This window comes from Linepithema humile, chromosome 4 (genome assembly GCF_040581485.1).
Source record: "Linepithema humile isolate Giens D197 chromosome 4, Lhum_UNIL_v1.0, whole genome shotgun sequence".
NCBI lineage: Eukaryota > Metazoa > Arthropoda > Insecta > Hymenoptera > Formicidae > Linepithema > Linepithema humile.
The window spans coordinates 24,912,209-24,940,183 of NC_090131.1; the positions used below are offsets into that span (position 1 = coordinate 24,912,209).

General features: G+C 32.2%; 3 protein-coding genes and 1 long non-coding RNA gene across 11 annotated transcripts; 2 read left to right on the forward strand and 2 right to left on the reverse strand.

Moving 5' to 3' along the window:
- Nucleotides 1-250: 250 nt before the first annotated feature.
- LOC105672541 (cytoplasmic aconitate hydratase) lies at nucleotides 251-11,721 on the forward strand. 3 transcript variants are annotated; one of them, XM_012367552.2, is made up of 15 exons: nucleotides 251-400; nucleotides 1,011-1,103; nucleotides 1,181-1,347; nucleotides 1,433-1,578; nucleotides 1,816-2,209; nucleotides 2,457-2,628; nucleotides 2,723-2,940; nucleotides 7,182-7,341; nucleotides 8,752-8,972; nucleotides 9,198-9,354; nucleotides 9,431-9,666; nucleotides 9,956-10,092; nucleotides 10,177-10,324; nucleotides 10,581-10,747; nucleotides 10,971-11,721. In XM_012367552.2, the coding sequence occupies exons 1-15, from the start codon at nucleotides 394-396 to the stop codon at nucleotides 11,221-11,223; spliced, it is 2,676 nt and encodes an 891-aa protein (XP_012222975.2). In that variant the 5' UTR covers nucleotides 251-393; the 3' UTR covers nucleotides 11,224-11,721. The 3 variants fall into 3 exon arrangements, with proteins under 3 accessions (XP_012222975.2, XP_012222972.1, XP_012222973.1); XM_012367549.2 differs by lacking the exon at nucleotides 251-400 and adding an exon at nucleotides 416-548; XM_012367550.2 differs by lacking the exon at nucleotides 251-400 and adding an exon at nucleotides 714-732.
- LOC136999761 (uncharacterized) lies at nucleotides 7,508-8,756 on the reverse strand. Its single transcript, XR_010890079.1, has 3 exons — nucleotides 8,255-8,756; nucleotides 8,022-8,182; nucleotides 7,508-7,943 (listed from the first exon to the last, which is right to left on the reverse strand). It is a non-coding gene; the product is annotated as an uncharacterized lncRNA (long non-coding RNA).
- Nucleotides 11,722-12,084: 363 nt separating the features above from the next.
- On the reverse strand, nucleotides 12,085-18,267 carry LOC105672570 (major facilitator superfamily domain-containing protein 6). 3 transcript variants are annotated; one of them, XM_012367597.2, is made up of 12 exons: nucleotides 18,111-18,267; nucleotides 17,773-17,941; nucleotides 17,116-17,269; nucleotides 16,729-16,879; nucleotides 16,119-16,420; nucleotides 15,646-15,982; nucleotides 15,329-15,519; nucleotides 15,116-15,252; nucleotides 14,897-15,012; nucleotides 14,556-14,801; nucleotides 12,356-12,502; nucleotides 12,085-12,279 (listed from the first exon to the last, which is right to left on the reverse strand). In XM_012367597.2, exons 4-12 carry the CDS (start codon nucleotides 16,784-16,786, stop codon nucleotides 12,215-12,217), a joined length of 1,599 nt encoding a protein of 532 aa, XP_012223020.1. In that variant the 5' UTR covers nucleotides 16,787-16,879; nucleotides 17,116-17,269; nucleotides 17,773-17,941; nucleotides 18,111-18,267; the 3' UTR covers nucleotides 12,085-12,214. The 3 variants fall into 3 exon arrangements, with proteins under 3 accessions (XP_012223020.1, XP_012223018.1, XP_067210532.1); XM_012367595.2 differs by lacking the exon at nucleotides 17,116-17,269; XM_067354431.1 differs by lacking the exons at nucleotides 17,773-17,941; nucleotides 18,111-18,267 and having other exon boundaries at nucleotides 16,729-17,647.
- A 1,900-nt stretch (nucleotides 18,268-20,167) lies between these two features.
- Nucleotides 20,168-27,635, forward strand: Tsf3 (Transferrin 3). Of its 4 annotated transcripts, none has more exons than XM_067354421.1 (16): nucleotides 20,168-20,530; nucleotides 21,625-21,758; nucleotides 22,546-22,648; nucleotides 22,934-23,067; nucleotides 23,390-23,514; nucleotides 23,597-23,741; nucleotides 24,230-24,387; nucleotides 24,590-24,711; nucleotides 24,817-24,962; nucleotides 25,151-25,397; nucleotides 25,472-25,620; nucleotides 25,706-25,870; nucleotides 26,136-26,240; nucleotides 26,317-26,447; nucleotides 26,659-26,814; nucleotides 27,185-27,635. In XM_067354421.1, exons 2-16 carry the CDS (start codon nucleotides 21,650-21,652, stop codon nucleotides 27,362-27,364), a joined length of 2,175 nt encoding a protein of 724 aa, XP_067210522.1. In that variant the 5' UTR covers nucleotides 20,168-20,530; nucleotides 21,625-21,649; the 3' UTR covers nucleotides 27,365-27,635. The 4 variants fall into 4 exon arrangements, with proteins under 4 accessions (XP_067210522.1, XP_067210520.1, XP_012223016.2 ...); XM_067354419.1 differs by having other exon boundaries at nucleotides 20,170-20,530; nucleotides 23,387-23,514; XM_012367593.2 differs by having other exon boundaries at nucleotides 20,170-20,530; nucleotides 21,628-21,758; nucleotides 23,387-23,514.
- The last annotated feature ends 340 nt before the right edge of the window (nucleotides 27,636-27,975 follow it).

Genomic DNA, 27,975 nt, shown 5'->3' on the forward strand with positions numbered 1-27,975 from the left:
AATGGTGACCGTACTTTGTCCTTCCTCTATCACATTATAAAACCTAATGATATAAATATCATAAATTACGCATGAGTACTGGATTAACCTAAGAGAAGTTTACTATATAAGGAGACAATCTTTATTTGCTCGCATTTTGTTTTCTTACAATACATTATTTTCTTACATTTTACGCTTTATCTATTCTATCTAAGATAAAACTTCCTATTTACAGAACTGTTCTATTTTTGTTTGTCCAGCGTATATGTTATTCATATTATTCATGTAATCAAAAATTATCGAGAAGATTATATAGATTTTATCTTTATTGTTACGCGAGAATATGAGACACCCGGTATAACCCGTATATAGGTATCATTCAACGCGGCCGACGTGACTTGTTCAGTGACAATCATGGCTGGTAAGTGAGAAGATGTGGATTTGTTTGTTGCTGTTATTTTGTTGAAGAAATGTAAACGATCGAAGACAATAGATTTGTTAATGTGTTATCATGATGTTAAATCGATTTATTGCCCTAAAAAATATTAATTTGCGCTTTTTTACTAACGGTATTTGAATTTAATAGAATTAAATTCGCAGATGTTATTACTCGATTATAAATCTTACAACATTAAAAAAATAATCTTTAAAGTTTAGAAAACTTCTTTAAAAAGTTAGATATTTTATGTCAATATAAATGTATTGTATAAATATTTTAGTTCCTCAAATATTTATCAAGAAATTAATTTATGTGTGGGTATTTTTTAATTGATTGGTAATATTTATCAAAGAACACGTTTTAAAGTTTAGAAAGGTTATTTGCCAAAAAGATATAATTTTCTAAATATTTATTATTTATTTTATAATCATATATATTTTACAATTTTGAAATACAATATTAAATAACATTACTAAACATGCAAAATTGAATCATTTTTATTGTAATAATAGCATAATAAAGAAACATTTTTGTAATTTTTTAATTAAAAAAAAAACTAATTATATCTATAGTGACAGTTTTGTTATCTTAGGGATAAATCCGTACAAGCATTTATTAAAACCAATCAAAATCGAATCCAAGGAATGTCAATATTATGATGTTGGAAGTTTTGGCACAAAATATGGTAAGATAAATTTCTTATTTATTATTCTGTGATATCTTATGTTTATTAAATAAATATGTTTAATTTCTATTTTACAGACAAATTACCATTTTCCATTCGAATTCTCTTGGAAAGTGCTGTGCGCAATTGTGATGGCTTTCAAGTAACAAAAAGTGATGTTGAAAAAATTCTGGATTGGGAAAATAATCAAGCCCTTGATAATGGAGTTGAAGTGGCTTTCAAGCCAGCAAGAGTTTTATTGCAGGTAAAGAATCTTTAAAAATTTTATATTTTATTAATTTGAGCTATATACAATAGATAGATTTATTGATTGATTATATTACAAATAGGATTTTACTGGAGTACCAGCAGTTGTGGATTTTGCTGCAATGAGAGATGCTGTGAAGAAACTTGGTGGCAATCCTGATAAGATTAATCCAATCTGTCCATCAGATCTTGTAATTGATCATTCGATACAAGTCGATTTCACAAGGAGGTATGATTCGCTGCTTTAGCAAGCAATATTTTGATTTTTTATGATGATATTTCCATAAGGAGTGAAAGGTTATCACATGAAGTAAATGATGTTGCAATACACATAAAAAAAGCTTACATAATTCCCTTGATAACACGCAAAAAGAGATATAAATAACTTGACTAAAACTGACTGCAGCAATTTCAAATGTTATATCATGCATTATTACAAATAATTGAATATTATTATATGTTTTAGCCTTGATGCTTTAAAGAAAAATGAAGAACTTGAATTTGTGAGAAACAAGGAACGTTTTATGTTTCTCAAATGGGGCGCAAAAGCGTTTGAAAATATGTTAATAGTACCTCCTGGAAGTGGTATTGTGCATCAGGTGAACTTAGAGTACTTGGCGAGAGTTGTATTTGACTCCAACACTCTCCTGTATCCTGACAGTGTAGTTGGTACTGATTCTCACACCACTATGGTTAATGGTTTGGGTGTACTTGGATGGGGAGTCGGTGGTATTGAAGCAGAAGCCGTTATGCTTGGTCAAGCGATTTCTATGTTAATACCAAAAGTTGTGGGATACAGATTAGATGGTATGATGAATCAATATGCTACATCCACTGATCTTGTCCTTACTATCACAAAGGTAATCTCTCATATATCTCTATATAACCTAGTTAAAAAAATAGAAATTTTTATTCTGGTTAAATGTCTTGTATAATTAATATGATTTGCAATAATTATATATATCTTTAATGAATTTTTATAACACCTAAAAAATATTAACATATAAATTATATAATATTTAAATTAGTCAAATATTAACGAGACGACATTAATAACAAGGCAATCATAATAAGTGTATATATATAATATATTTTGTATATTCATAGAACCTTCGGCAAATCGGAGTAGTCGGAAAGTTTGTTGAATTCTTCGGACCGGGTGTGGCACAATTAAGTATCGCAGACCGTGCTACTATATCCAATATGTGTCCAGAGTATGGCGCAACCGTGGGCTTTTTCCCAGTGGATGAACAAAGTTTATCGTATCTCAGACAAACAGGTAAAACTTTAATGATGATACATTGGCATAAATATATTTTTTTTATAGATTATTTTATGCACTGTCTAAATCTCATATTTTTTTACAACACTAGGTCGATCCGAAGAACATATTAGTAGAATTAAGAAGTATCTTTCAAGCGTACGAATGCTAAGAAATTATGACGACCCGAGTCAGGATCCAGTCTTTTCCGAGATGGTCACTTTGGATTTGAGCACTGTAGTTTCGAGTGTCAGTGGACCTAAGAGACCTCACGATAGAGTTTCAGTGTCCGATATGCAAATAGATTTCAGAAACTGTCTCGTAAACAAGGTTGGTATTTTTAAATATTTCTTCATAAAATATATTGCACTGTTGAGCAAATCTGTTTCACCTAACATATTTTGTATTTTATGAATTAATTAGTTGCACATATAACAATACACTATGATTGATCGACAACGCGTTATATACAATTTTTAAAGTATATATAAATCATGATACTAATATCAATGCTCCAGCAAAGATGATTAATTAGCACATGCAAAAGACGGATATTACCCAGTGACGGTTCCATAAATTATAGTCAAACTGGATTACATCCATCCTATGCTGTACCTCTCTTCTGTTAATAATTAGAGCAAATACAATTTTTTAAATTTTTTTCTAGAGAGGATTAGTAGTATTCTCTTGCTAAAGAAAGTAAGATTCGTGAGCAAAGATGAGAACATTCGACAGAGAACAAGGTAACTTATTGCTGTGATATGAATTACAATATAAACATATCACAGTAAAAGTTCCTTTGGACTCTGTCCAAACGTCTAAAAGTTCTCTATTTCCATAACTATCTGCGGGCACTACTGTAAATTTGGTACAATTAAATCCTTTTATTTTTATGCACATTTTGAGAAGATATCGACTGTTACATAACTTGCAATAGAGATATTCTGAATCTAATTGTGATAAAATAAGTTTACAGCACACAGATATATCTTATTTCACATACACATTAGTGTTACATATTAATATTAAACTGATATTTTGTTATTCATGTTGTTTTGTCTCAAACATTTTTGCTTTGCTAATCTAGCTTTATGATCCTTCAATTCAACATACAGTTAGATTACCAAAGATAAATGAACGAGAAAAATGTGATCACCGAGCGACGATTCTCAGGCAGGAGACGTTCTCTTTCCATTAAGGACAAGTACGTGATCTAGTCACAAGTTTTTGCAGTGTGAACTAGATCTATACTCGTCCCCAGTAGCAAGAGCACTCGAGGGTGGATGACTTCAAGAGTGTCGACAGTACAGAGATCCAATATTGTACATAATCATAACCCGGTGAAGATTTCATCGCTACTTTACCGGACATGATTACGTCCAATAATAGACCCTTACAATATCAGATTGCAGACGCTGAAAGTACAAAGATTCAATATTTATCACTGGATACTTACAATAGCTATTCGTTAGCACAATTTCTTCGATGACTTCGACGAGATTTCTTCGTCTTTAGAATCGTACAATTGACGAACTACGATATCTTCTTGAAATTCGTCACTTTAAAGGAACCGCAGGAGAAGCACGTTCAGAGAATTCGAAACTTGGTCGATGTGCATGAATAATAGAATTCTTTACACTGCCGGATTGCTGACTCCACTCGTTGAATTAAACTAAATCTTCCCTCCACTTCTGTTTGCCTGTAGCGTCAGTAGCTCCTGAATGCTCACATCAGCTGATTAGTCAAATTTCCAATTGGAAAGCTTTCGAAATTTTTCAGGAAACGTACAATTTTTTACTGAAATAAGAAAATTATATCTCACAATTTTTACAATACTCATTTAACGTTGAGTTGCTTTCAGATTCACTTCCTAGACAAATATCAGATTTGTACAAAAAATGCAAACGCCGTTGTAACTCGTTCATATTTGAAAATGAATCGCGCAAAGTATTTATCGCACGGATATTACCTCGCGACCGCTAAGAAAGTCGTGATCCTGATCCGGCAGGCAGACTGTAATGAATGATCGTTCAACGGACAGAAACAATGCATGTTTATGAGTTTAAAATCGTGTCGATCGATTTCTATTCGAAATGTTCAACATTGGTATCACGTTACTTGGCCTATGACAGCAAGGACACTTGCCGAAGAAACTCATCCACATGAATCATAAAGCTGACGCTTCTCCTCCGATGAAATTTAATTCCTCTTCGCTGTTAGATTTAACGATCGAGAACGACGATTGAAGTTGATTAAAGACCGATGAGATATATTCTGTATACTTTTCACAAATACAGAAGTACGTTTATACATTAAATAGATAAATAAATTAATAATTAATTTTTTCGAATTAATTTAGAGGAATCGTTTAACGAAATTTTAACTAAGAATTTAATTTAGAAGAATTTAACATAAAAAAAATTAGAAAATTGTATATATATATGTATAGTAAAGAATATTCTCTCTTATTATTTTTAAGGAGGAAAAATTGTCCGTATTCTGAAGAAACTGTTATACGAATTCAAAAACAAAAATTAATTGTAACATTTGGAAAGCAATATTTTACAGCTTAAAAATATTTTAATATTGTTATTTTTCTATTTTCTTCTGTGGTATTTAATTATTATAATGTATGCTTTATTTCGTTATTTCTACTTCTGAGAAATTTAAAATTAATACCACTTAAAACATCATTAGTAATTTAGAAATTATATTTCGAGAACATCGTTTGTAAATTAATAGCAGTTTTCGACCATTTATAAAACCAAACGCATTTGAATGAAACTGATTAGCCATTATCAGCCGCCCATTACTTATGCTTTCTTTCTAAAATCAAGAGTTATAAGTTAACAAATTTTACTTTTCTAAATTTACTAAAATCAAATAGAAATTAAGTTTTTCTTGATAATTTCAAAATTTTACGACTTTAAAAAATTTTAAAATATTTCACTATTATGCAAAATATGATCAGAATGCTAATTTCTATAAAAGAACAATCGCGTATTAGAATGAAACCATCTTGTTATTCAAAACTTTCAATAATTACATATGAGAAAGATTATTTGTATATATATACATACCGTTGATCGATCGATCCGTCCGCTTCGTCGGGGAAGACAAGAGTCTTTGGTCGCACCTCGCACAAGTTCTGGAAGACGTATTCAGAGCTCGCGTTGAAATTGCTGATACAACATCCTACTACGTTCGTTTTGCAAAGCTCACACATTTCATTGCAAACGAGCCATCGTTTGACGTGCATGCTGGTATATAGAGAGGGCTCGGGTTTCCGATTAAAGCATAGAGTGCCTAGAATCGGTGAAGAAAAGGATATATTTGTGGAAGAATAGAAAATTCAATTTTAAAGATTCAAGTTTAATTTAGTTCATATTAAATTTTCTGCATACGATATGTGTGTAATAATTGTAATTTTAGCAGCAAAGTGTTAAAACAAATTTTTATGCCTTTTGTTTAGCACATTTCTTTATATTAAGGGTACGTTAAAAGTATTTCACTTACATAAAGTTTCAATTTTTGCGTATTTGCGAATGTAACTAAATCACTAACTTACTTATTATATTTACAAAAATTCTTTGTTTTTATTGATTAATAATCTATGATTTGCAAATTATAATTTATATATATATATATATATATACACACACGAGTTACCCTTATCACATTATTGTCACGAGTTATCATATTTTAGCTTTCACTGAAAACATTTTAAGAAGCATTCGACATTTAATAACGTTATTAAATTTCTTAATCCATTCTCTTTCAATAATACGTTATACGTCACTTGTTTATCATGTTTTTCTTCGTCTCTGAAAATATGATATATGTCATCGACGAGAATCATTGAATTGTGCACGTGCAAGGTATGCACGAGGTCGTAGACCTTGCAATTGCTTAAAGATTATCGCGAATCGGTGCTGCTTTTTCAGCAAATTGTTTATCGAACAATAAATTCCGTCATCGCGATGTCATATGCTCGCTTGTTAAAGCCACAAAATTTCTAATCATTAAATAATGAAATAATAATATGTTAAACCACTTGAAGAGAAACCCCGCATGATTCCTAGCTTAATTGCTTGCATGTTTTATCGTGGTTTTCAAGAGAAAATTTGTTGTATTTTTCACTAAATCGAAAAATAAGAAGTAGCATATTAAATGCTATTAATGATTTATGGCATCTTTACACCTTATCTATTATCACAAATATCTTGCTAGTCATGTCTCAAATATTGTATGATTCAACATAGATGTAATTAATCCGATTTTTAAGCATTCTTATTGAAATGTTTTAAATTTTATAATGTATATTACATTGAGAGACAAACTGAATTTCCTATCTTTTTTTCTTGCAGAACTAGACAATGTTTTACGTTTAAACAACATTGTCGCTAATGAGCTTTAAAATTCCAATGTTCTAATGTCATAACCGATAAGAAATTAAATATCGTTGTGTAAGCAAAAATAAATTTTTTCTTGAAAACTTAAATCTAACGAAACATCCTTTACTTTTGAGGTTGAAAATACATCTCAAACTTGTGATTTTTTTTTTATTACAGATTGGCTTCAAGGGCTTTGGTTTGAGTCCTGCAAAAGTGAATACTGTAGGAAAGTTTAAATTTGAAGATAAAGATTATGAACTGAAGCATGGTTCAGTGGTTATCGCGGCTATTACTAGTTGTACAAATACTAGCAATCCCAGCGTTATGCTTGGAGCAGGTAAGGACTTCAATTTAATTTTTAAAAAATCTCAAATCGGCAATTTAAAACGATAATTGAAAAAGTGAAAAACTTACGAACTATCTGATGTATATTTAGATTGCTTTATCATGCACTTTTTTTATCAACAGCATAAAATTGCTTGATAAAAAATAATGAATAGAATATAATAGAAATAATATATAATAATTGTAATAGTAAAAATATTTTTTATTGAAATTTACAGCTGGTGTGGTCTTAACACTTATGTCAATACCCGAGTACTCATTTCAAATTTTTGGCAATATCTAAAATGTTATAAAAGAAGGTGACGGCCATCTACGTCAAATTTTGTCTTGTTATAAAAATGCACAATTTCTGATGTCTCTTTTTAGCGATAAACGATAACGATTTCATATCGTCTTAGGTTTCGAATGCATCGTTATCATTGCTGCTTTCGTTTTCTTCCTCGCTCTCTCGTCTTTTCTATATTTTATTACATACAGTTCCATCTTTTGCAACAAAAGTGTTCGCGAACGATAACAATTCCATATCGTCTTGGATTTCAAGTGCATCGTTAGCATCACTGCTTATGTTTTCTTCCTTGTTCTTTCGTTTTACAGCTAAAAATAAAATTTATACGTATGCTATCATATAAACACCATTTATTGAAAATTTAACGACAGAATTTCTATACATACCATTAAAATATGAAGCTTTTAACGCTAATGGAAGCACAAATTCACCCCTAATTTGTGCTATCCAGCCATCATCCTCCGATAAATTATTATAATTCAATAACGAACTAATTTCGCTAATTTTCCAATCTTCTGTGTAGTTTTCTTCTTGTTTTGTGGTCAAACTGCAAAAAAAGTACATCTTTCACACAATGCCAATAAATAATTTTTCGTACATATTTCGTAACTATTCTTACTTCGTGTTCTCTGTTGCCGATTGCTTATTCATTTTTCTCTCGAGAGGATATTCTTCGATTATAATCATATTTCTGATCAAAATTACCAGCAAATTATTATATTAAAAATTCAATAAGGAAAAGAATTAACTTTGTAATTAACACGAAAATCGAAGACGACCGAATAATGATCGCTGAAACGAAAAGATATTTCAAAATTGACGCACGTAGTAATAAAGAAATCTATAAAAGTGAAATAGGCAGAAGAAGGATTGTTGACGATTACACAGCCGTTGTTAGAATAAATCGAGACAGGATTCCTTAAGATTGTCCAGGTTGTCCAGGTTACTTCTTAAGATTAGATAGCAAAGAGAGATAAGACAGATTCTTCTCTATCTATAAAATTTTATAATGGATATTTGGGTATCCTGAATATTGACGTGAGCGTGTATTTTTAAGTATTGACATAAGTGTTAACTATTATGAATCAAGATGTAAGTCATATTTTTGCTTTGCAGGTCTTCTTGCTAAAAAAGCAGTGGAAGCTGGTTTGAGTGTCCAGCCATATTTAAAAACATCATTATCACCTGGCTCTGGAGTGGTTACTTATTATCTCGAGGAAAGTGGAGTGATTCCATATTTATCAAAATTAGGATTTGACATTGTTGGCTATGGATGTATGACCTGTATTGGAAATAGCGGGCCGCTTCCTGATGCTATAATCGAAACCATCGAAAAGGTAAAATATTTGTTTTTGTGAATTCTATTTATAGATATTGAACTAATTCTTCTTTTTTATGTCTTTTTAATGTGTTTCGAGAAATAACAATTTGATAAATTATCATTGAATGAGATGAATAAAGCAACATCTGAAGAACCATCATAAATTCAATAAATATCGTTTAATTTAGAAAAAAAATCAGTCTTATATATTCTTTATAATCAATAATATTTTTGCTGGCAGAATGAACTTGTTTGCTGTGGAGTTTTATCAGGCAATAGAAACTTTGAAGGTAGGATCCACCCGAACACCCGTGCAAATTACCTAGCATCCCCGCTTTTGGTAATAGCTTATGCTATCGCTGGTACCGTGGACATCGACTTTGAGAAGGAACCGCTAGGTAAAATGCAGGATCTTTGTTTTGATGCATTAAAGTTTCGAACCGCATTTCATACAGCATTTCTGTGATCTTTAAGGTCACAAGCCCGACGGCACCCCGGTATTTTTGCAAGATGTATGGCCGACCAGAGCGGAAATTCAAGCTGTGGAGCAGAAATATGTCATTCCAGCCATGTTCAAAGAAGTCTATGGCAAAATCGAACAAGGTAGCAGCAATTGGGCGAGTTTGACAGCGCCGCATGGTAAATTGTATCCGTGGGACATTAATTCTACGTTCATTAAAAGTCCACCCTACTTTGATGACTTGCAGAAGGTTATTAGAATTCTATATAACTATCATTGCTTTAGTACTTAATTTTTTTGTTAAATTTAAGAGAAATCAAATTTTTATCTTTTAATTCCGAGATTAGTTTCGTTGACTGTTTATAAAACTATTCGTTTTGCTCGATATTTATGCAAATACTTGGATTATAGAGACTAGTCACAATTAATAATTGTAAATTAATAATTATTTTAATCACTTTCTAAAACTATTTACATTTACTATTGGAATAATTATATTTCTCTCACATCTATAAAATGAAAAATATGTCGCTTTATAGGAGCTGCCTGAGATAAAGCCGATCACGAAGGCACGAGTACTCGTGAATCTTGGAGATTCCATTACAACCGATCACATCAGCCCGGCGGGTAGTATTGCACGTAATTCACCAGCGGCGAGATATTTAGCAAGTCGTGGGTGAGTTTAGCTTATGTATACGGAATAATGGAAATGTGATCCGTGATTGTTGGTATTTTTAACGTTGACACTTTTTATTTTTAGCTTGACACCGAAGGAGTTTAATTCGTATGGGGCACGCAGAGGAAACGACGCCGTGATGGCGCGGGGAACATTCGCTAACATTCGTTTGATGAATAAATTCATTGGCAAAGCAGGACCACGAACAATTTACATTCCAACTCAGGAAGAGGTATATATTAGTTATTCTGTGTGTTGGTTTTTCACTATACTTAGCTTCGATGATTAACGCGTTTGCTATTATATGTATATTTTAATAAAACAACACATTATAATATTAATTATTTGTTTATATATAATTAAATTTGTTTATATATAATTAAAATATTAACACTATGTTTTAAAAACTTGCAAAAACACAGCATTATCTCTCACAATTAATTTTTTTAATATGACTACGAACGTTTTAATAACATTTTGATGTTTAGATGGACGTATTCGATGCGTCTGAGAAATACGCAAAAGACGGCACACCTCTTATCGCTTTAGCCGGTAAGGAATACGGATCAGGATCTTCCAGAGATTGGGCCGCCAAAGGACCTTACCTGCTTGGTATCCGTGCGGTCATAGCCGAATCATATGAAAGAATACACAGGCAAGTTCTTTCTAATTACCATATATTTTCTATTAAATTTAAATGTAATGGTCACCGAACTATAATGTACAGTTGTTTGTAAAAAGAATTTAAGTTAAGAGTTTATAATCTAAACGATTTTAGATTCAAAGAAAAAGATTAGCTACGAAACAATCATTTCCTAAGAAACAATCCCGTAAAATATTTGTATTTAAAATAAATACTTTCGTTCATTTATTCACAGGTCCAATCTTGTGGGCATGGGCATTGTTCCATTGGAGTATCTTCCTGGAGAAAATGCAGAGTACTTAGGATTAACGGGTCACGAGCTATACAACCTTTCCATCCCCCCGAATGTTCAACCCGGACAAAAGATTACCGTATTCACAGACGATGGCAAAGAGTTTAAAGTAATTGTACGATTCGATACGGAAGTTGACTTGACTTACTTCAAGCATGGCGGTATTCTCAATTATATGATTAGAACAATGCTTTGATCAGATTGTTAAAGAAAGAAAGAAAAGAGAGAGGGAGTTTATAAATGGCTCTCTTAGAAGGTTACTTAACGAGATACTTAATGTTGGTTTCGGGATGTAAAATACGATATCTCTTTTAAACAAGATAGAGATTCAAATACGTGAAGAAAACAGATAAGTTATGATATTCTTATTCTAACAAGACGGCTATTGTTTTTGTTGTTATGAACGATCAACACAAATGTAATATTTGTGTAAAGCAATGATTGATATATTTATTCCATAACATCATAAATTTTATTTATACCTGTTATTTTGCAAAACGTAATAGGTTTTGGTGCATTTAAATGCTGCATGAAACTTATTGATCTTGAAAAGCAAACTTGTTTTTGCCGTGTTGTTAAAAAAATATATTTTTTTTATATTTCGTAATCGTTATATTTACTACATTTGCATGGGGAAAATTATTGTCTTTGCTTTTGTGTATGTATTGCAATAATAATAAATTGTTGCAGAATTGTTGCAGTATACATATTTCTTGTCACGTGTCCTTGTTATATATTATAAAAATAATTACGGTACTTAATATCACAAGACTTTGTATTAAAAGGAACACTGCTAATTTTACATAAATATTCTATTATTTTTACTAATGTTAATAACACAATATCTATCAAGATTTTATCATTATCTTTGAATCATTTTTTACTCTTTTGTGCATTTTGTGTTATTAATATTTATCCTAATAAAAATGATATATTTATAATATATGAAATATAATACTTTTTATTTCAAAATCATATAAAAAATGTGATATTTCATTAACGTGATGCAAGAGGTATAAATATTTTATATATATTTTTACATAAAAAGACCTTTAAATAATAAAAAATGTCTTTATTATTACAATAATAAATCATATCAAATTCTTTATACAAAACTAGCACAAATTATAATATATATTTATGACTATACATATATAAAATATTCGGAACTTATGAACACACTTATTTTATAACTCTGCTACTTCGCAATGTTTCTGCGCCTCCTCAGGCGTTCTCCATTCATTTCGTGTGTCTGCAACAAGTTTTTCTTTTAAAACATTTTTTTTAATTTGTTACATTTTAATGATTAAAATTACTTGGTTCCTTACCTGGTGTTTTATACTTTAAGTACAAAGTATGAAGGACGAAGTACATTAATGCAGAGAATGCTGCGACTATTGAAAATATTCTAAGGGTTATTGCGCCACCAACTTTCTTGTATAAGATACCTCCTATCAAACTGCCAATAGCAAATCCTATAAATATTACATTAGCATGAATTTTTATTGATCAAGAAAATATGTATTCATATTAGGTACTAAACTTAGTTTCCGCCGCTCACTAGTAGATGGTGCCAGCTTCAGACAAAATAAGTTTTAATATTTAAAGTTGCTTGTCTTATGAAGGATAAACATTGGTCAATACAATTTAGTGTGCAAAGGTTGAGTATTGTGTAAACAGAGATTTTTTAATCGATGAAAAATGAATCGTAATAAAGTATTTTTTCGATATGTACTTCTCCACTATTTCGACATGAGGAAAACTGCAGCTGAAACGCATCGCTTACTGTCCGAGACTTATGGTGAAGAAGCTCCATCAGCAACAACGTGTAGAGAGTGGTTTCAACGTTTTCGAAGTGGTGATTTTAGCATGGAAGACAAAGAACGTTCAGGACAGCCGAAAAAGTTTGAGGATGCCGAACTTCAAGCTTTACTGGATGAAAATCCATCTCAAACGCTTTTAGAATTGTCGAAAGCGTTAGGTGTTACTTCAATGGCTGTTTCCAAACGCTTACACGTCCTCGGAAAAATCCAGAGGAAAAGAAGAAAGAAAAATGTTTCCTTACAGAAAGAAGAGCAAAAGTCAAGAAAATGAGGGAAAATATTTTGATTAGTGTATTTATTTTACTCTATAACTTGAAACCCGCCTTTTAGCGATAAATAGCTGTAACTTTGACAATCGTCAACTGTAATGGCTGAACATGGCATCATTTTTAGTTTTGATATCTGTCAATAATATTCAGTATATAAAAGTTTGTATTTGTGACAACAACATAGTTTTTTACTGCGAAGAAAATGTCTGAATTTCAACCAAATAAACATCATTTGCACGAAGCTTTGCTTTTTTATTTTAATTTGAAGAAAACTGTTGCTGAATCTCATCGAATGCTTGTTGAAGCTTATAGGGGACTTGCTCTATCGGAAACAACTTGCAAGGAATGGTTTCGACGATTCAAACTTGGTGATTTTGACACAAATGATAAAAAACGTCCAGGCCAGCAAAAAAATTCGAAGATACAGAACTGTAAACATTAGTGGATGAAGATCCATGTCAAACACAAAATCAACCTGCAGAAACGTTGGATGTTACTCAAGCAGCCATTTCCAAGCATTTAAAAGCCATGGGAAATGTATATAAGGAAGGAAGATGAGTGCCATATGAACTGAAAAAAAGAGACATCAAAAGGCGAAAAACCATCTCCGAAATGCTGCTTGTCAGGCAAAAAAGAAAGGAGTTTTTGCATTGAATTGTGACTGGCGATGAAAAGTGGATCTATTTCGATAATCTCAAACGCCGAAAAACCATTTGCGACCCAGGCCAATCATCGACATTGGCGCAAAAACGCAATATTCATGGGAAGAAGGCCATGCTCTGTATTTGGTGAAACCAAAAGGGTGTGGTATATTATGAGATACTGAAATCTGGTCAAACAGTCACAGGAGATCTCTACCAACAACAAATAATCCGTTTGAGCCGAGCATTGCGCGAAAAACGACCAGAATATGAGACAAGACAGCATAAAATGATTTTGCTTCATGACAACGCTCGACCTCACGTCATTAAGACTGTCAAGGAAACATTGGAAGCACTTCGCTGGGAAGTGCTACCCCGTGCGGCTTATTCACCAGACTGTGCCCCTTCCGACTACCACTTGTTTCGGTCGATGGCACACGCACTTGCTGAGGAACACTTCAACTCTTATGAAAGCGTCGAAAAATGGGTCTCTGACTGAATAGCCTCTAAAGATGAGTCGTTCTTTCGCCGTGGAATCCGCTTATTGCCAGAAAGATGGGAAAAAGTCATATCTAACGATGGTCAATACTTTGATTAATTTTTTTTCATTTGTTTTTTAAATAAAGACTTAATTTTTGCAAAAAAAAAAAGCGGGTTTCAAGTTATTGACCTAATAATAAATGAATTTTGTAAGACGAAAAACGGCGGAAACTAAATTTAACACCTAATATTATTTCTGCAAACCACTTTTGTCTCAAAATGATGTTTTATATGCAAATAAATAAGGAAGCTTACCGAAACCATCATCCATTCCCGCCACAATTCCTTGAACAGTAGCTGATGTCCCAGGTGGTGATACTGCACTTGCATATGCTACTATTGTCGTGTAGCAAAGTGCATACGTTGGCCCCTGCATGAAAAATTCTACTGGAAGCACCCACCATGGCGTTGGCGCCAAAGATATTAATGCTAGCCGCAACGCGTAGCATACAAAGCAGAATGTAAAAGTATAACCATATCCAAATTTCTTTAATATTTTGCCTAAAAAACAAAAAATTTAATATTTCATCAGAACACAGTATTTCTAGATATGCAATCAAATTTTATGTAGCAAGCTAAGAACCATTTAACATTACCAGACAAAGAGAAAAATATTATCTCGCCACCGAGAGTCTCCGCAGCTACTGTTAAACCCTCTATTAATTTAATTTCGCCCATATGGCCGGTTGTCATAGCAAGATCTTCTAGGTACCTGGTAGAATAAACTATATTGAATATAATCAATTTTATATTAACTACTTAATGATAAATAAAAATACAAAGATATCAGTGGAAAAATTAATAAAGAAATTTACCAAAATAAAAAGTAAATCATAAAGCTATCAAGGATGCCGGCAAGGGTAGCAAAACATAAAAATATAACGATAGGCTTCAATTTCAAAAGTGCACAGACATCTTTCAATATGCTTGTCGATCCTGACATGAGTGGCAACTGCAATGAAAATATAAGAATAAAATTATAAGCTATTTTGTTCATTATTTTTCTATTTAATGCGTAATATAATTACTTCAAGTTTTCTACAACACAGCAAATCAATACTAGTAAATCCGAGCACAAGAAGGAACGCTGGAGTGTAAGTTTTATAGATTTCTCCTTGCGACCACAAGTCAACTGTATAACCAGCTAATAATGCTGCGATGCCAAAACCGATTGTACCCCATACTCGCTGCCTACCGTATCCCATTTGTCCACCTTCACCTGAAAAGATGAACAAATTTATTGAACACACATAAAACAGTTCTCTGTAAAATTATTTATTGTAAAAATTCAATAAATTTTATCTTCTGATAAAACTTTAAAATATGTCTCTATAATATCATTTACCTAATACGTCGAAGCAAATTGCGTCACTAATGCAGTTGGAAACGTTAAATCCAATATTGCCAAGAGACATCAAAAGAACAAACCCCCAAAAAGTAAGAGATGTATATAAACAATAATTATCTTCAAAGTTATCACAGGTAACATCGCAACTATTTGTTGTGTTTTCTGGACACAACAACGTTTCATTAATATTTAATAAGCATATAGTATCTGGTGAAATGACTGCCTCTCCTTTAGTTGAATAAAAAGATACTTGTGTAGAAAAATTTGCATTGTTGCATATCCAATAACATGTAGTATCTTTTGATCCGTTACATGATGCCATTGCTGAGGTATGCTTAAACAAAAAAAGTTTTTTTTTAATATAGTTAAAAATATGTTTGAAAAAATATTTAAAAATTGAATTTTAAATTACATATAAAATATATTTTTAACGTATAAAAATAAATACATAAGTAGAAACGAAAACTTACATATTCCATATCGCAAACTGATAAGGAAGTGCAAGAAATATTTTGAAAATGATGATCAGGTAGCATCGGACCCGGCAATACCGGTAAAAAGTACATAAAAATGTAACAGCCACTTGTTACAGCAAGCAATGCTATAAAAATTAATTTTCTCCAAGTACGGAAATAATCCACGAGGAAGCCAAAGGTTGGTTTAGCGATCAGAAATAGAATAGGCAAAATTCCGGTGATGCTGCCCATAATTAATGGTGAAACACCTAGTTGCTTCCCATAGACTGGTAGAAATGGTAAAATAGGACCCATAGCTAAAAAATAAATCGAATAATTGTAATTACATCTATGTACTTAATAATATAATTTATTAAATTATTCATGATTTATATATATTTTTTAATTTTTCAGATTTTTATATCTTTTTTAATTAAAATATAATATATATTTACGTATATAAAAGTTTATAGTATAAAGAATCTTTTAAAATATAAAACATGTCTATATTTATAATTTTATAATATAGAAATGTTTATAATATATGTAAAAGAAGATGTAAAAAGACATGTACAAAGATTTTGAAATTAAATAAATGTTGTTACGTATTTAATGAAGTACTCACCTGCCATAAAAAAGAAATAATGCGCCTTTACAGGCAATTGTATGTAATTGACTTTCATGATTTATATTTCAACAGATTACACTAAACACTTTTAGATCCACTATTTTGCACTTCCTCCTAAAAATGTGCTAGATTGGCACCATACTGCAAACTATTAAATATCATATGTGAGAAGTTCTTTGAAAATGGCACTCAAATTTTTTGCAAATGTTTAAATGATACTAAATGCATTCTAAACTTTCAATAGGTCTGTTCTTTTTAGCTGAACTGGCAGCACTAGTTCAGAGTTTATCTTTTTCCCTCCACATTGGAAGGAACTAAAAAAAAAAAAAAAAAAAAAAAAAAAACAGACCTAATATTCTCCTAAAAATTATTTTTATACATTACATGCTTATTCGAGTTTGAATTAATCCTCCGGTCAAGCTTCAAAGTATCATACGCACGAATTTCAAACGATTCCAAAATAAGACCGCACGATGTCGCGATCAACTGCATATTCACGTTTATAGTGCCTTAGTATATACTGCCACAACTGCGCGGTCTATGACAAACGATGCAAATTTATACAGGGCCGCATTTATACTTTTGAAGGCTCTAGACGCAACATCATTGAGGCCTCAAAAAACCAAGTCTATTTCAGTTAATCAAATTCATACGCATTTTTTTTAAGTGTTTATTGAAAATAAAAGTCGACATGCATCACATGATGCAAAAATGCGAAATTTAATAAACAATTACCGCTTACAAGTTTTTCACGACCTCTAGTTTTTATATTATGAATTTAATATTTAAAAGTAAGCATTTTATTTTGCAACTATAACTAGGCTGTTTTTTATATTGTCATTAGTGAGGAGTAAGATTTCAAAATGAGGCCCCAGCTTGCGCCTAATGCACCTTATGGTAAATGCGGCCGTGCATTTATATATGCAGTCCAAAGTTTTTTTAGTAAAGTTTTCTATAAATTAATCGCTTGCTCGCCGTGCTTATGATCGCTCACAAATCTAAATTATTTTCGAGCTGATGCCCGTTGTTCGATAAACTTACCATATTTTAGCTGGCTGCATGCAGTTTGCTCTCCGACAATCTCTTGACTCTTAATCTTTCGGCAAAACCGCATACTGTCAGTGATGCAGATACACTGTCAGAGCAATTGAACAACATGCAGGCAACATGTGTGTAGTAGATCTATCTGTTCTATTTGCACTCTTTGCACCTAAAATAAAATGCAGATGTATTTACGCTTTGGTGAAACAAGGAGAAATACAGAATAAAAAGTACGAGTTAATAAGCATGTCTTATGTACAGGCGTCATAAAAGTGTAATTGTTCACCGAACAGACACTTTCAGAAGTAACACATCATGCTTAGATATCAAATTATTACCGAAATTACACCAATGCATCGACACGCTCGGCGAGAGGAACGCAACTGCGTAACTGTGGCGGTGACGAATCGTGAAGTGGGACGATTTTAAAAGTCAATTCCGAGCAGTTATCAGGCACAATATACCGTTACATAAAATATCTCTTATTATCTTGATAAATTTCGATAAATTTGTGCTGAGCAAACTTTAATTGCATCTCGTATTTTAATTATTAGATGAATTTATCGTAGAATTTGATAACGGTATGATTAATAACTTATTTGTAGTGTTGGTACACCCTATATTCGTAGTGACACTAGCATCATTAAGCATCGTTTCCTTCGATAAAAATTGATAAAGATGCGATAACAATACAAGATGTTTTTACAAATTTATCTAATAGGATATCATTTGAGAGACGTGCAATATATGTATAGTATTACATTATTTATTGTACGATGACACTGGCAATCTGTTTTGTTGTTATCGATCTCACTGCTTGTTTAGTTATCAATAACACATTTGAAGGAAAGGAAATTTTCTAAACGAGGGGGAAAATAAAAGGAAAATAAAATATGGCATTGCATTGCAAGTAAATATTTTCGTAGCCGAACATGTACTTCATTATTTTGCACTGATGCGAAATAGAAAACGTCGGTTTTTTCCTTATGCATTTTGATCACGTCGACAGGAAATTCCGATTTATTTAGAATATTTACGTCATTTTCATGCGATTAGCACAAGAATCATTTTAACAATCTTGGATTGTACGTGTAGAAGGTCGAATGACTTTTGAGTAGCAACATTTCCTATGTTGTGTTTCAGCTTTAACAATGTATAATATATTGTGAAAAGCATCATATTCATAAATCTTAACTATCTTAAGATCGCTGTGCAATATATCACTTTATACAAATAAAGCCTATGCATGCACACATTGTTAATGCTAATGTCAATGACGATGAAATCTTATCTTGTTGCACAGATAATTGTGACTCATCTATATACTTGTTACATTTCCCATCTATTTATATTGCTAATCAATTTGTTGCAGGCGCATGCAGCGACGCCCATTGATTTAACAATATTCATAACAAGTCAATAATAATTGCTACATAAAAGTAATAAAAGAAGCAAGAATGATATCTGATGAGAATAAAATCTAATTGCCATATTACTAATGAACAGTATGAGTCATGTACGTATATTAACTACAGTTTTGTTTAGATTGCAAACTGAAACAAATTACAGTATCCATCCTATACTAAAAAATTATTTGGAAAACATTAATAAGATAAAAAAGCTAGAAAAGTATAACTTTTAAAGTATAACTTTTCTAGCAGCTATAAATAAAGCAATTAAAGTGGAAAGATACGAAATACGAATTCTTAGGTGAGTCAAAATAATTATCTATTTTAGAAATAGTAAAAATAAAAGTAATATTTAAAAAAGTAGTATATAAAAATGTAATGAAAGAAAATATCCATGTATTTTATTTATAATTTTAAACAAAATCAAATAATGATCATTCACTAGAGTTTTCTTCTTCGTAACTGAGAATCTTTTCTTTTTTTGTAACATGACCTTCTTTATAATTCAAGTATGCATCAATGTGGTAAGCGTTAGAAGATAATCATCTGGATACACTTATTATCTGGAGTCAACAGATTAAATTCCTCGCTGTGTTTCTACATTAGACAATGCAATAAAAGAATACATATATACATACAAAATATACATATATTCAAGAGAAGCTGATTGGAAAGGATACTTCCTAAATTCATATTTGTCATTAAACGTTAGAGAACTATGGCAAGGTAATGATAATTTCGTGTAATTTAAAAAAAGATTAACGCTTTTATAAATAAAAATAGACACTTATAATTCGTTAGAAATGCAAATTTAAGATAATTTGCCGATTTAAGCTGTACAATTTTCAAAACGTTTCCCGCTAAACAAACGAACTTGATTCTATCTTGGTCTCTCATGAGCTGTGTCACTTTCATATAACACGCGTTTGCACACGCGCGCGTGTATTACGCCGGAGTCTCGCGTTGTTCTCTTGATCTCTCCCACCAGATTTAATGATTCCAGCTCCTTGTACATACACACTGGACTTTCGGTCGGATTAGCGCGGGGCATCGTCAGCTGTTGTGTGTGATCCAAGTCGCCAGACAGTCGGAAACATCGGCCGGCCGTCGTTACTCGTGCTCTCATGCATACCGCGACTCGCAGACTCTACGTTCAGTGCAAGCGTCTTTACACACATGTTGAATCACATTAGATAATATTCTCCTTGTGAATTCTTGAAATTCAGCAACTTACGAGTGTATTCTTAAGTAAGTGCATTTATGAACGTCTTTTCAAAGCGTGAGTTAGACAAGACGAACGAAAAATTGTTACTTCCTACTGCATTTATGACAAGAATCTTGGTGTGAAGGTACGTAACGAAAAAATCGGAATAACGAAGGATCATAACCCAGTATCCGCAAAATTTGAGAAAATTTTAACAAGAATTTCAGAAGAATTTTGAAGAGTTTTCGCGAAATATATATTTGAATGTTTATATGAATATTTAGTTAGACAACAATTTATATTTTGGAATGAAACTAACAAAGCGAATACTTGGTCTTGATGATCTTGGTTTTGAATTGTGATCAACTGCATAGATCTTCAGTGATGTAAACAGACAGTCTAGCTAATTCTACAAAAAAAGCATTCCTTGTATCAGCAAAAAGTCTCAAGGCCAAAGAGTGAAAGTATGCGATTCCCTGACTATATTTCGGCAAGATGCATGTTCTTATGCCCGAGTTCTCTTCGGCACTTGTCTTGTAATAATTCTCAACGAAAAAATTCATATTTCTTTGAATAATTCAACTTTGGTACAATATATTTTATACAATACATTATGATCTGTTTGTTTTACTTTAAAATATATCTAAATAACGCTTTATTTTATAATCAAGAAAGTTTTTAATGTTTTATTATGACAATATATTTATAGAAAAGATTATAAAAAAATTAAAATAATTTAATTTTATCTCTCATGACAGTTAGTTTGTTAATAATCTTTCAGAAAGCATATTTATGAGTACTGTATTTCACAAATAATTTTCAACTTCAAACATTGAAACTGTCTTTTCTTACGAATGTACTTCGTATATAGAATACTCAATGTATGTATATAGAAAATATATTGTTTTAAGTAAATTTTGTATCAATATAACATACTAAAAACTTTCAGTTATGAAACAAAATAAATTTTAAACACATTTAAAAAGTAAAGCAAACAGATCATAATTTGTTATAACATGTAACATTTTCAAATACAGTTTTGGTCGTATGTGTTGATACGAGAAAATATAACTCGATGATAAGCATATCGTAGTATAATGTGATTATTATAGTTAGTCTTTGTGAGATGACAATGACCGCGTTAAATGATTCAGTATAAATGATTCATGCCAGTATAGACTCGTTAATTAGGAAATCTCTTTGGAGAATTATGTAAAAAAAAACAAGTTTTGTTTACAGAAGGGATGCAGAGTCGGGGTTAATCATGGATCTTCGAAATATGTCTTGTTGGTTCATCTTCATACTTTATACGTCTTGTTGGATCGTTTTTGCAGATGAATTAGGTTACAAATATGTCACTATTGATGATAAATGTAAGTAAAACAAAAATCGCAGTGATATCATCGGATTATCTACTACTTTATGATAATGTTTTTTTTTTTAAATATTTTTGTTGACGTTTGTGTATAGAGCGAAGTACATAATTTTTCAAAACACCATAAAGAAAGTAATCTGCGAACAGAAAATTAATAATAATATAATTAATAATAAAAATATTAAATATTATTATTAAATAATTATTTTACGGAAATAAAATTTTCTATATAATGAAGTTTGTATCATGGCAGGAAAATTACTGGATTGTTCGAATAAACTGTTCAACTATAAAAGTGCTAATTGCGACACGCGAGTTATCATTCCGTCATAAAAGGTAGTTGGAAGGTTACGGTCAATACGCCTTCCGCATTCTTTTTTTTTCACTAACAATAAGTAATTGCCGATTAAAACATTTTTCACTAGAAACTTGTGGAATCTGCAGACAGCTTTTTTTTATTTATAAAAATGATTATTAAAATTAATGGTAATTAACAATAAAATTGTGCTAATTTATGTCAATTTCATGATTAATTTTTCAACTATCTTTTTTTCACAAATGTTGACGGATTGAATTTGCTTTTTAAATGTAAAATTGAAGACAAGGCCAAAAATAATATTGTAATACTTTTTTCAAGCACAATAAATATGCTTTGAAATAATAATCAGAATCATTTTCAGAACGACAAAAGAAAATTTGTCAATGGACAAAAGAAAATGTTTTTTTTGTCCATTTTGAGAAATAGTAGAAATGTATGTAATTTTAAAAATATTATAATATTTCAGTGAAGGTCTGCTTAGTCGAAACCGCACGTTCTTCGAAAAAAATTCTTTTACTCTGTCCAAAGATGCTGACAAGTGCAGTAGAATGTGTTATCGAAACTGACAGGCAAGTACTGCACATAGTTGAAAAAAATTTTCTTTAATTAATTTTTACAATGAAATATCCGAATAAAAAGTTTTTTCAGTTAAAATAAAATTGAAAGTCTTTCTTCAAGAAAGCCACATCTCCTGTTTTTATTTTTCAAGAGCGATAACCAATTGTTTCCAAACCAATAATCTGATCAGAACACTATTACAGTTCGAAGTTTTTGAAACATGTTATTGAGATATGACTTTCTTAGAAAGATCAATTTTTCATTGGACTTCTTATATGAAAGTAATTTTAATTTAGGTTTGGCTGTATACGTCGATTAATGAATGACGACGCTGATTTCACTATATTAGAACCAGAAGAACTTGTAGCGATAAGGAACTATGACATCTACAATTTCCTAATCACGAATGAATTAAGACTCTTTCAAAATGGTAATTAAGATAAAGATGCGAACAAAATACAGAAGTATCCTATTTCTTCCTTATCAAAAATGTTGAAACTTTTTAAATTTTTATATTATTTTTTATAAGACAGAAGATACTAACAGCAAAATTAAAATTCTGTCAAAGTTGACTAAAAATTAATTTAAAAATATGATTCTATTATTTATTTATTCAGTTGAAAATTAATTACTATCTATGCTTTTCGCATTTTTGATAAAGGAAAATTGATACAAATTTGGCGTCGAAAAATGTATGATTAAAATATTATTAGAATATACTATTAAAATTTACGGTTATTTTCTTTCAGAAGCGATGCGTTTTGAAGTGGTTGCAATAGGGCATAAAAATTTGCACCATGCATATGACGTTAAAGGCAAGCGGTTGTGTCATCCCGGTTTCGAGACTGTCGGAGATTGGACAAAATCTTTTTCAACGGTTAGTGTGTTTTTTTAATCCACCAATATATTTGTATAGTTGCAATTAGCCGATGTATCAAATCTGATCTTTTATTTTACAGTATTTTGAAAATTTAATAGCTCGCAAACAATGTGAGCCAAATATGTCGCTGCTGGAGAACAGGATACAAGTTTTATCCAACCTCTTTGAAATGGCCTGCATTGCAGGTCCATGGTCATCGGATACTACGATTGATTATTATTTGAGTACGTAATTTCAAAAATACGAATTCATTACGTATATGTGTACTGAGATTTATTTATGAGTACGATTTATTGATAAGGATAATTATATGATTTATGCTGATTAAGATTTATCGTTGCAAGATAACAAGTTTATTAGCGCAAGACGTGCGTGACTTTTCATGAAAAGTATTATACAATGAGATGGAGCAAAACGTAAATACTATTTTAATTCTGCAGATTTTCTTTAAATATGTCTTTGCTATCTTTAGATTCTTAATGTAGTAAATTAATAATGTTGACTAATAATTGAAACTTATTTGATATTATTGCTTGCTTATCGTTAATTTAATTAAAGAAAAATACACGATTGTGTATGTATGTGTGCTATGTGATCAATTTGTTTCCAAACGTTTTCGTTTCAACCATATATTGTGTAGATAAATTTGAACGATACGAACCACACGTTTGATGCCAGGTGCAAGTGAAGAAATCCTTGTTGTCACTTGCAGAAACAAAATACAGGAATCTCTGTGCTGCGTGCGAAAACCCAGCCAGCTGTTACAACACCGACAAGTATTACGGGCGACAGGGTGCTGTACTCTGTCTCGTCGATGGCGTAGGCGACGTTGGCTGGGTCAGACTGGATGACGCTCGCATACATTTCAAGGTAATCAACAAGTTAACACGATTGTCAATTCGATCGCGATATTCTTGAAGCGAGAAACGACGTATTGTAACAAATCAGAAACAATTTTGCCCTTTGATCTCAGAGAAATCTATGACGATTTGTAGAGAAAGAGAGATTTGTAATATAATTATGTATTATTATTATCATCTTATTTAACATTTCTGCTGTGACTTATATATAGGTCGAGAATGTTGACACGCAAGATTACAGATTTCTGTGTTCAGACGGTACTACGAAACCGCTTAATTTTGATGAACCGTGCGTCTGGATTTCAAAACCGTGGCCAGCAATCGTAGCTCGAGCGTAAGTATTTACGCCGCTCCTACGCGAAGTTATTCTGGTATTTTATGACAGAGAATTGGAGAAACGCAGAATGAAAAAATTATCAATTATATTCTTTCTCACCAGCTTTGCAGCCAAGACAGTTGCCCGCATAATGAACTTAAATAACATGACAGCGTGGGGGACGAATCTGTTGGAGTTGTTGGAAGATTATTATGTCACTTCGGTCAATGTGGAAGAGCTGCAACCACCCTTCGATCATTTACAACAATGTAACGTATATACAATGTTTTCAACATTTATTTGCAGTGTAATTTTAATTCATTCTTGACGCGCAAATGTCATTCTTTTGCATTGCGGGATCAAAGAAATTCATTAAATTAATAATGATTGTGTAATATCTAAGAAGATTTACGAACATGTAAAAAGCCTTATTTCTGATTTTATTTATCGGTTAAAGTTCCAAATTTTCTAAGCGCTAACATACGAACGGAATGCTCGAGAGACGTGAAATGGTGCGTGAAATCTCTTCTCGAAATGCGTAAGTGCGAATGGATGAAAATGGCTGCTTCTGCTTACGGCATCCAGCCGAACATCTTATGCTACCAGTATGCAGATACTGGTAACAAATCGTGTTTGGAATCTGTGCAGAGCGGACAAACGCACATATCCGTAATACTGCCTGAAGAGCTTCTTGAAGCTAGAAAGTGAGTAAAGAGCAGAACAAGGAATGTGGTAAATAAAAAAAGAAAAATGCTTTTATATCGCTTTTTTTTCGTAGAAAAAATCTAGAGCCTATCGCTCATATGATGACGAACACGAGACAGGGATTGAGCAGAGTCGCAGCGATTGTCAGATTGAGTTCCTCATTCAAAACGCTGCGTGATCTCAAAGGCTTTAAAGCGGTCTTCACAGGCTACAGGAGCGTCGGTATGATTTTATAAAATAAAATTTCATATTTATCGTCAGTCACTCCGAATTGCCTGTAATTTGTCCATAATTTCTCTCTTGTTAGGTTGGAATGCTTTCACGTCAGTGATGAGGAACGAATCGCAAGAAAATTGGGACTGTTCTGATACGCAAGCCATCTCGAACTTTTTCGCAAACAGCTGCGTCCTTGGTCTGGAAAACAAAGATAAAAATGTGCTTCCGAGCAATTTACACTCCTTGTGCGTAAAAGGTGAGGCGCAAAAACGCGTACAATTATGATTAAGCGCGTGGTACCGATAAATGAGCATCGATCATAAAGATACGAGCATACACAATACATACAGACACACGATAAGCTATCTAAATTTGCACAGTTCACTAAGAATATATTAAAGCGATATAAATCGTGCATAATAAAACTGACATTTTAAAGCTAATAATTCAGCGTAATTATATACATGTGTAAAATATGTGAATCTTGTAAACGTGAGTAATCAAGATTGATCTCTTCGCAGATGGAGAAGCGAGCGATGATGCAACTGCCTTCCACTACTTAACTTCCGGTATCGTCGATGTCGCCTTCGTCGATCTGAATGTCGTAGAAAATATTACAAAACCTGGTAAGCGATGCTAATTATTTAAATTTATTTTTGGTATTATATTTCTGTCTAACGTGCGTGACTTTTGTTGTCGTAGGTGATTTTCTTCATCAGAAAGTTGACCTTAAGAACTTGAACTCTAAACCGAAATATAGAGTATTGAGTCAGACTCTGGCGGAAGCTATAAAAGGAACTCCATATGTGCTCGCTTGGACGGCTCTTGGCTCGGTATAATCTTTAGCGCAACTCAAAAGACTTATACGCGTTTGACGTAAAGCGTTTGATTCTTAACGTGAGATAATACTATCTCAACATAAAATCTTTCTGTGTGAAATAAAAAAACTCAGAATTGGATAACCAATTTATTAGATGCGCAGTAGTGTAAATATAAATCTGGATGATTTCAGTTTATGGTAACATTTTTTTTTCGTATTTACAGATAGTAATGCAAAAGAATGTGACGGAGGTAAGACATCGGGATATCTATTCGATGCTAGTCGAAATGGACAAGCTGTTTGGAAAACATTTCAACGGAGAGACACCTGCATTTTCGTTATACGCACCTTACGAAGGCAATCTCGGTGTTATATTTCCCGTAAGTTAAAGGACAAATAGCTTTAGAGATAGAGAATATATTTTTGATCTTCGAATCCTGAAAGGGAAAATAATAGCGGAGACGTTATCGTGGAAACAAATGATAAAATTGCTTTTAATCTCTGCAGAGAAAGAGATGAGAAAAAGAGAGATACATAAACATATTAAATTGTTTTGGAAATTTAAGAACAAATAAGAGGGGCGCAGAGTATTTTGGCCAAAGAAGTTGGCCTAGTTGAGATCTTTTTCTCTTGATTTACGTCTCGATACGGATCTTGATCAAAACTTCGTTTATTCAAATTTTGTCACTCGCAAATGATTTGCAATGTATAAATAAATTGAAATACCGTAATAAAATTTTGTTGTCACAGGATGGAACACGATACATAGAGTTACACGGTCATCAGACAGTACAAGGGCGCAATTATGATGAAGTCGTGGAAGATATCATAAACCAAAGTGCTTGCAATGCGGCGCATGCATGGCTCACACATTTCCCACTAGTCCTGTGTATAGTTGTCGTTTTTCTATATCGATCATTGGATTGCTAATGATGAAAGGTAATGCCATGTATATAGGATAGTCCATTATTTGTAGTAAAATCGACGAGATTATATGTATTAGGTATTAAACTTAGTCTCCGTCGCTTACAAGTAGATCGTGCCAGCTGCAGACGAAATAAGTTTCGATATTTGAAGTTGCTTGTCTTATGAAGGATAAACATTGGTCAATACAATTTAGTATGCAAAGATTGAGTATTGTTTAAACAGAGATTTTTTAATCGATGAAAAATGGATCGTAATAGAGTATTTTTTCGACATGTGCTTCTCCACTATTTCGACATGAAGAAAACTGCAGCTGAAACGCATCGCTTACTGTCCGAGACTTATAGTGAAGAAGCTCCATCAGAAACAACGTGTAGAGAGAGGTTTCAACGTTTTCGAAGTGGTGATTTTAGTATGGAAGACAAACCACGTTCAGGACCAAGATCTATAGAGAGAAAGTTACCTCATGCGCAAAGAGGGACGAGCGGCAAGAGGGGCAAATGCAGAGAGGGACGAGCGGCAAGAGGGGCAATGATGATCTCATCGGCAAACAGAAGCTATCTCAGACAGCTACTGTTTGTCGATGAGATCATTATGCTCTCCCCTTCCTTCATTGC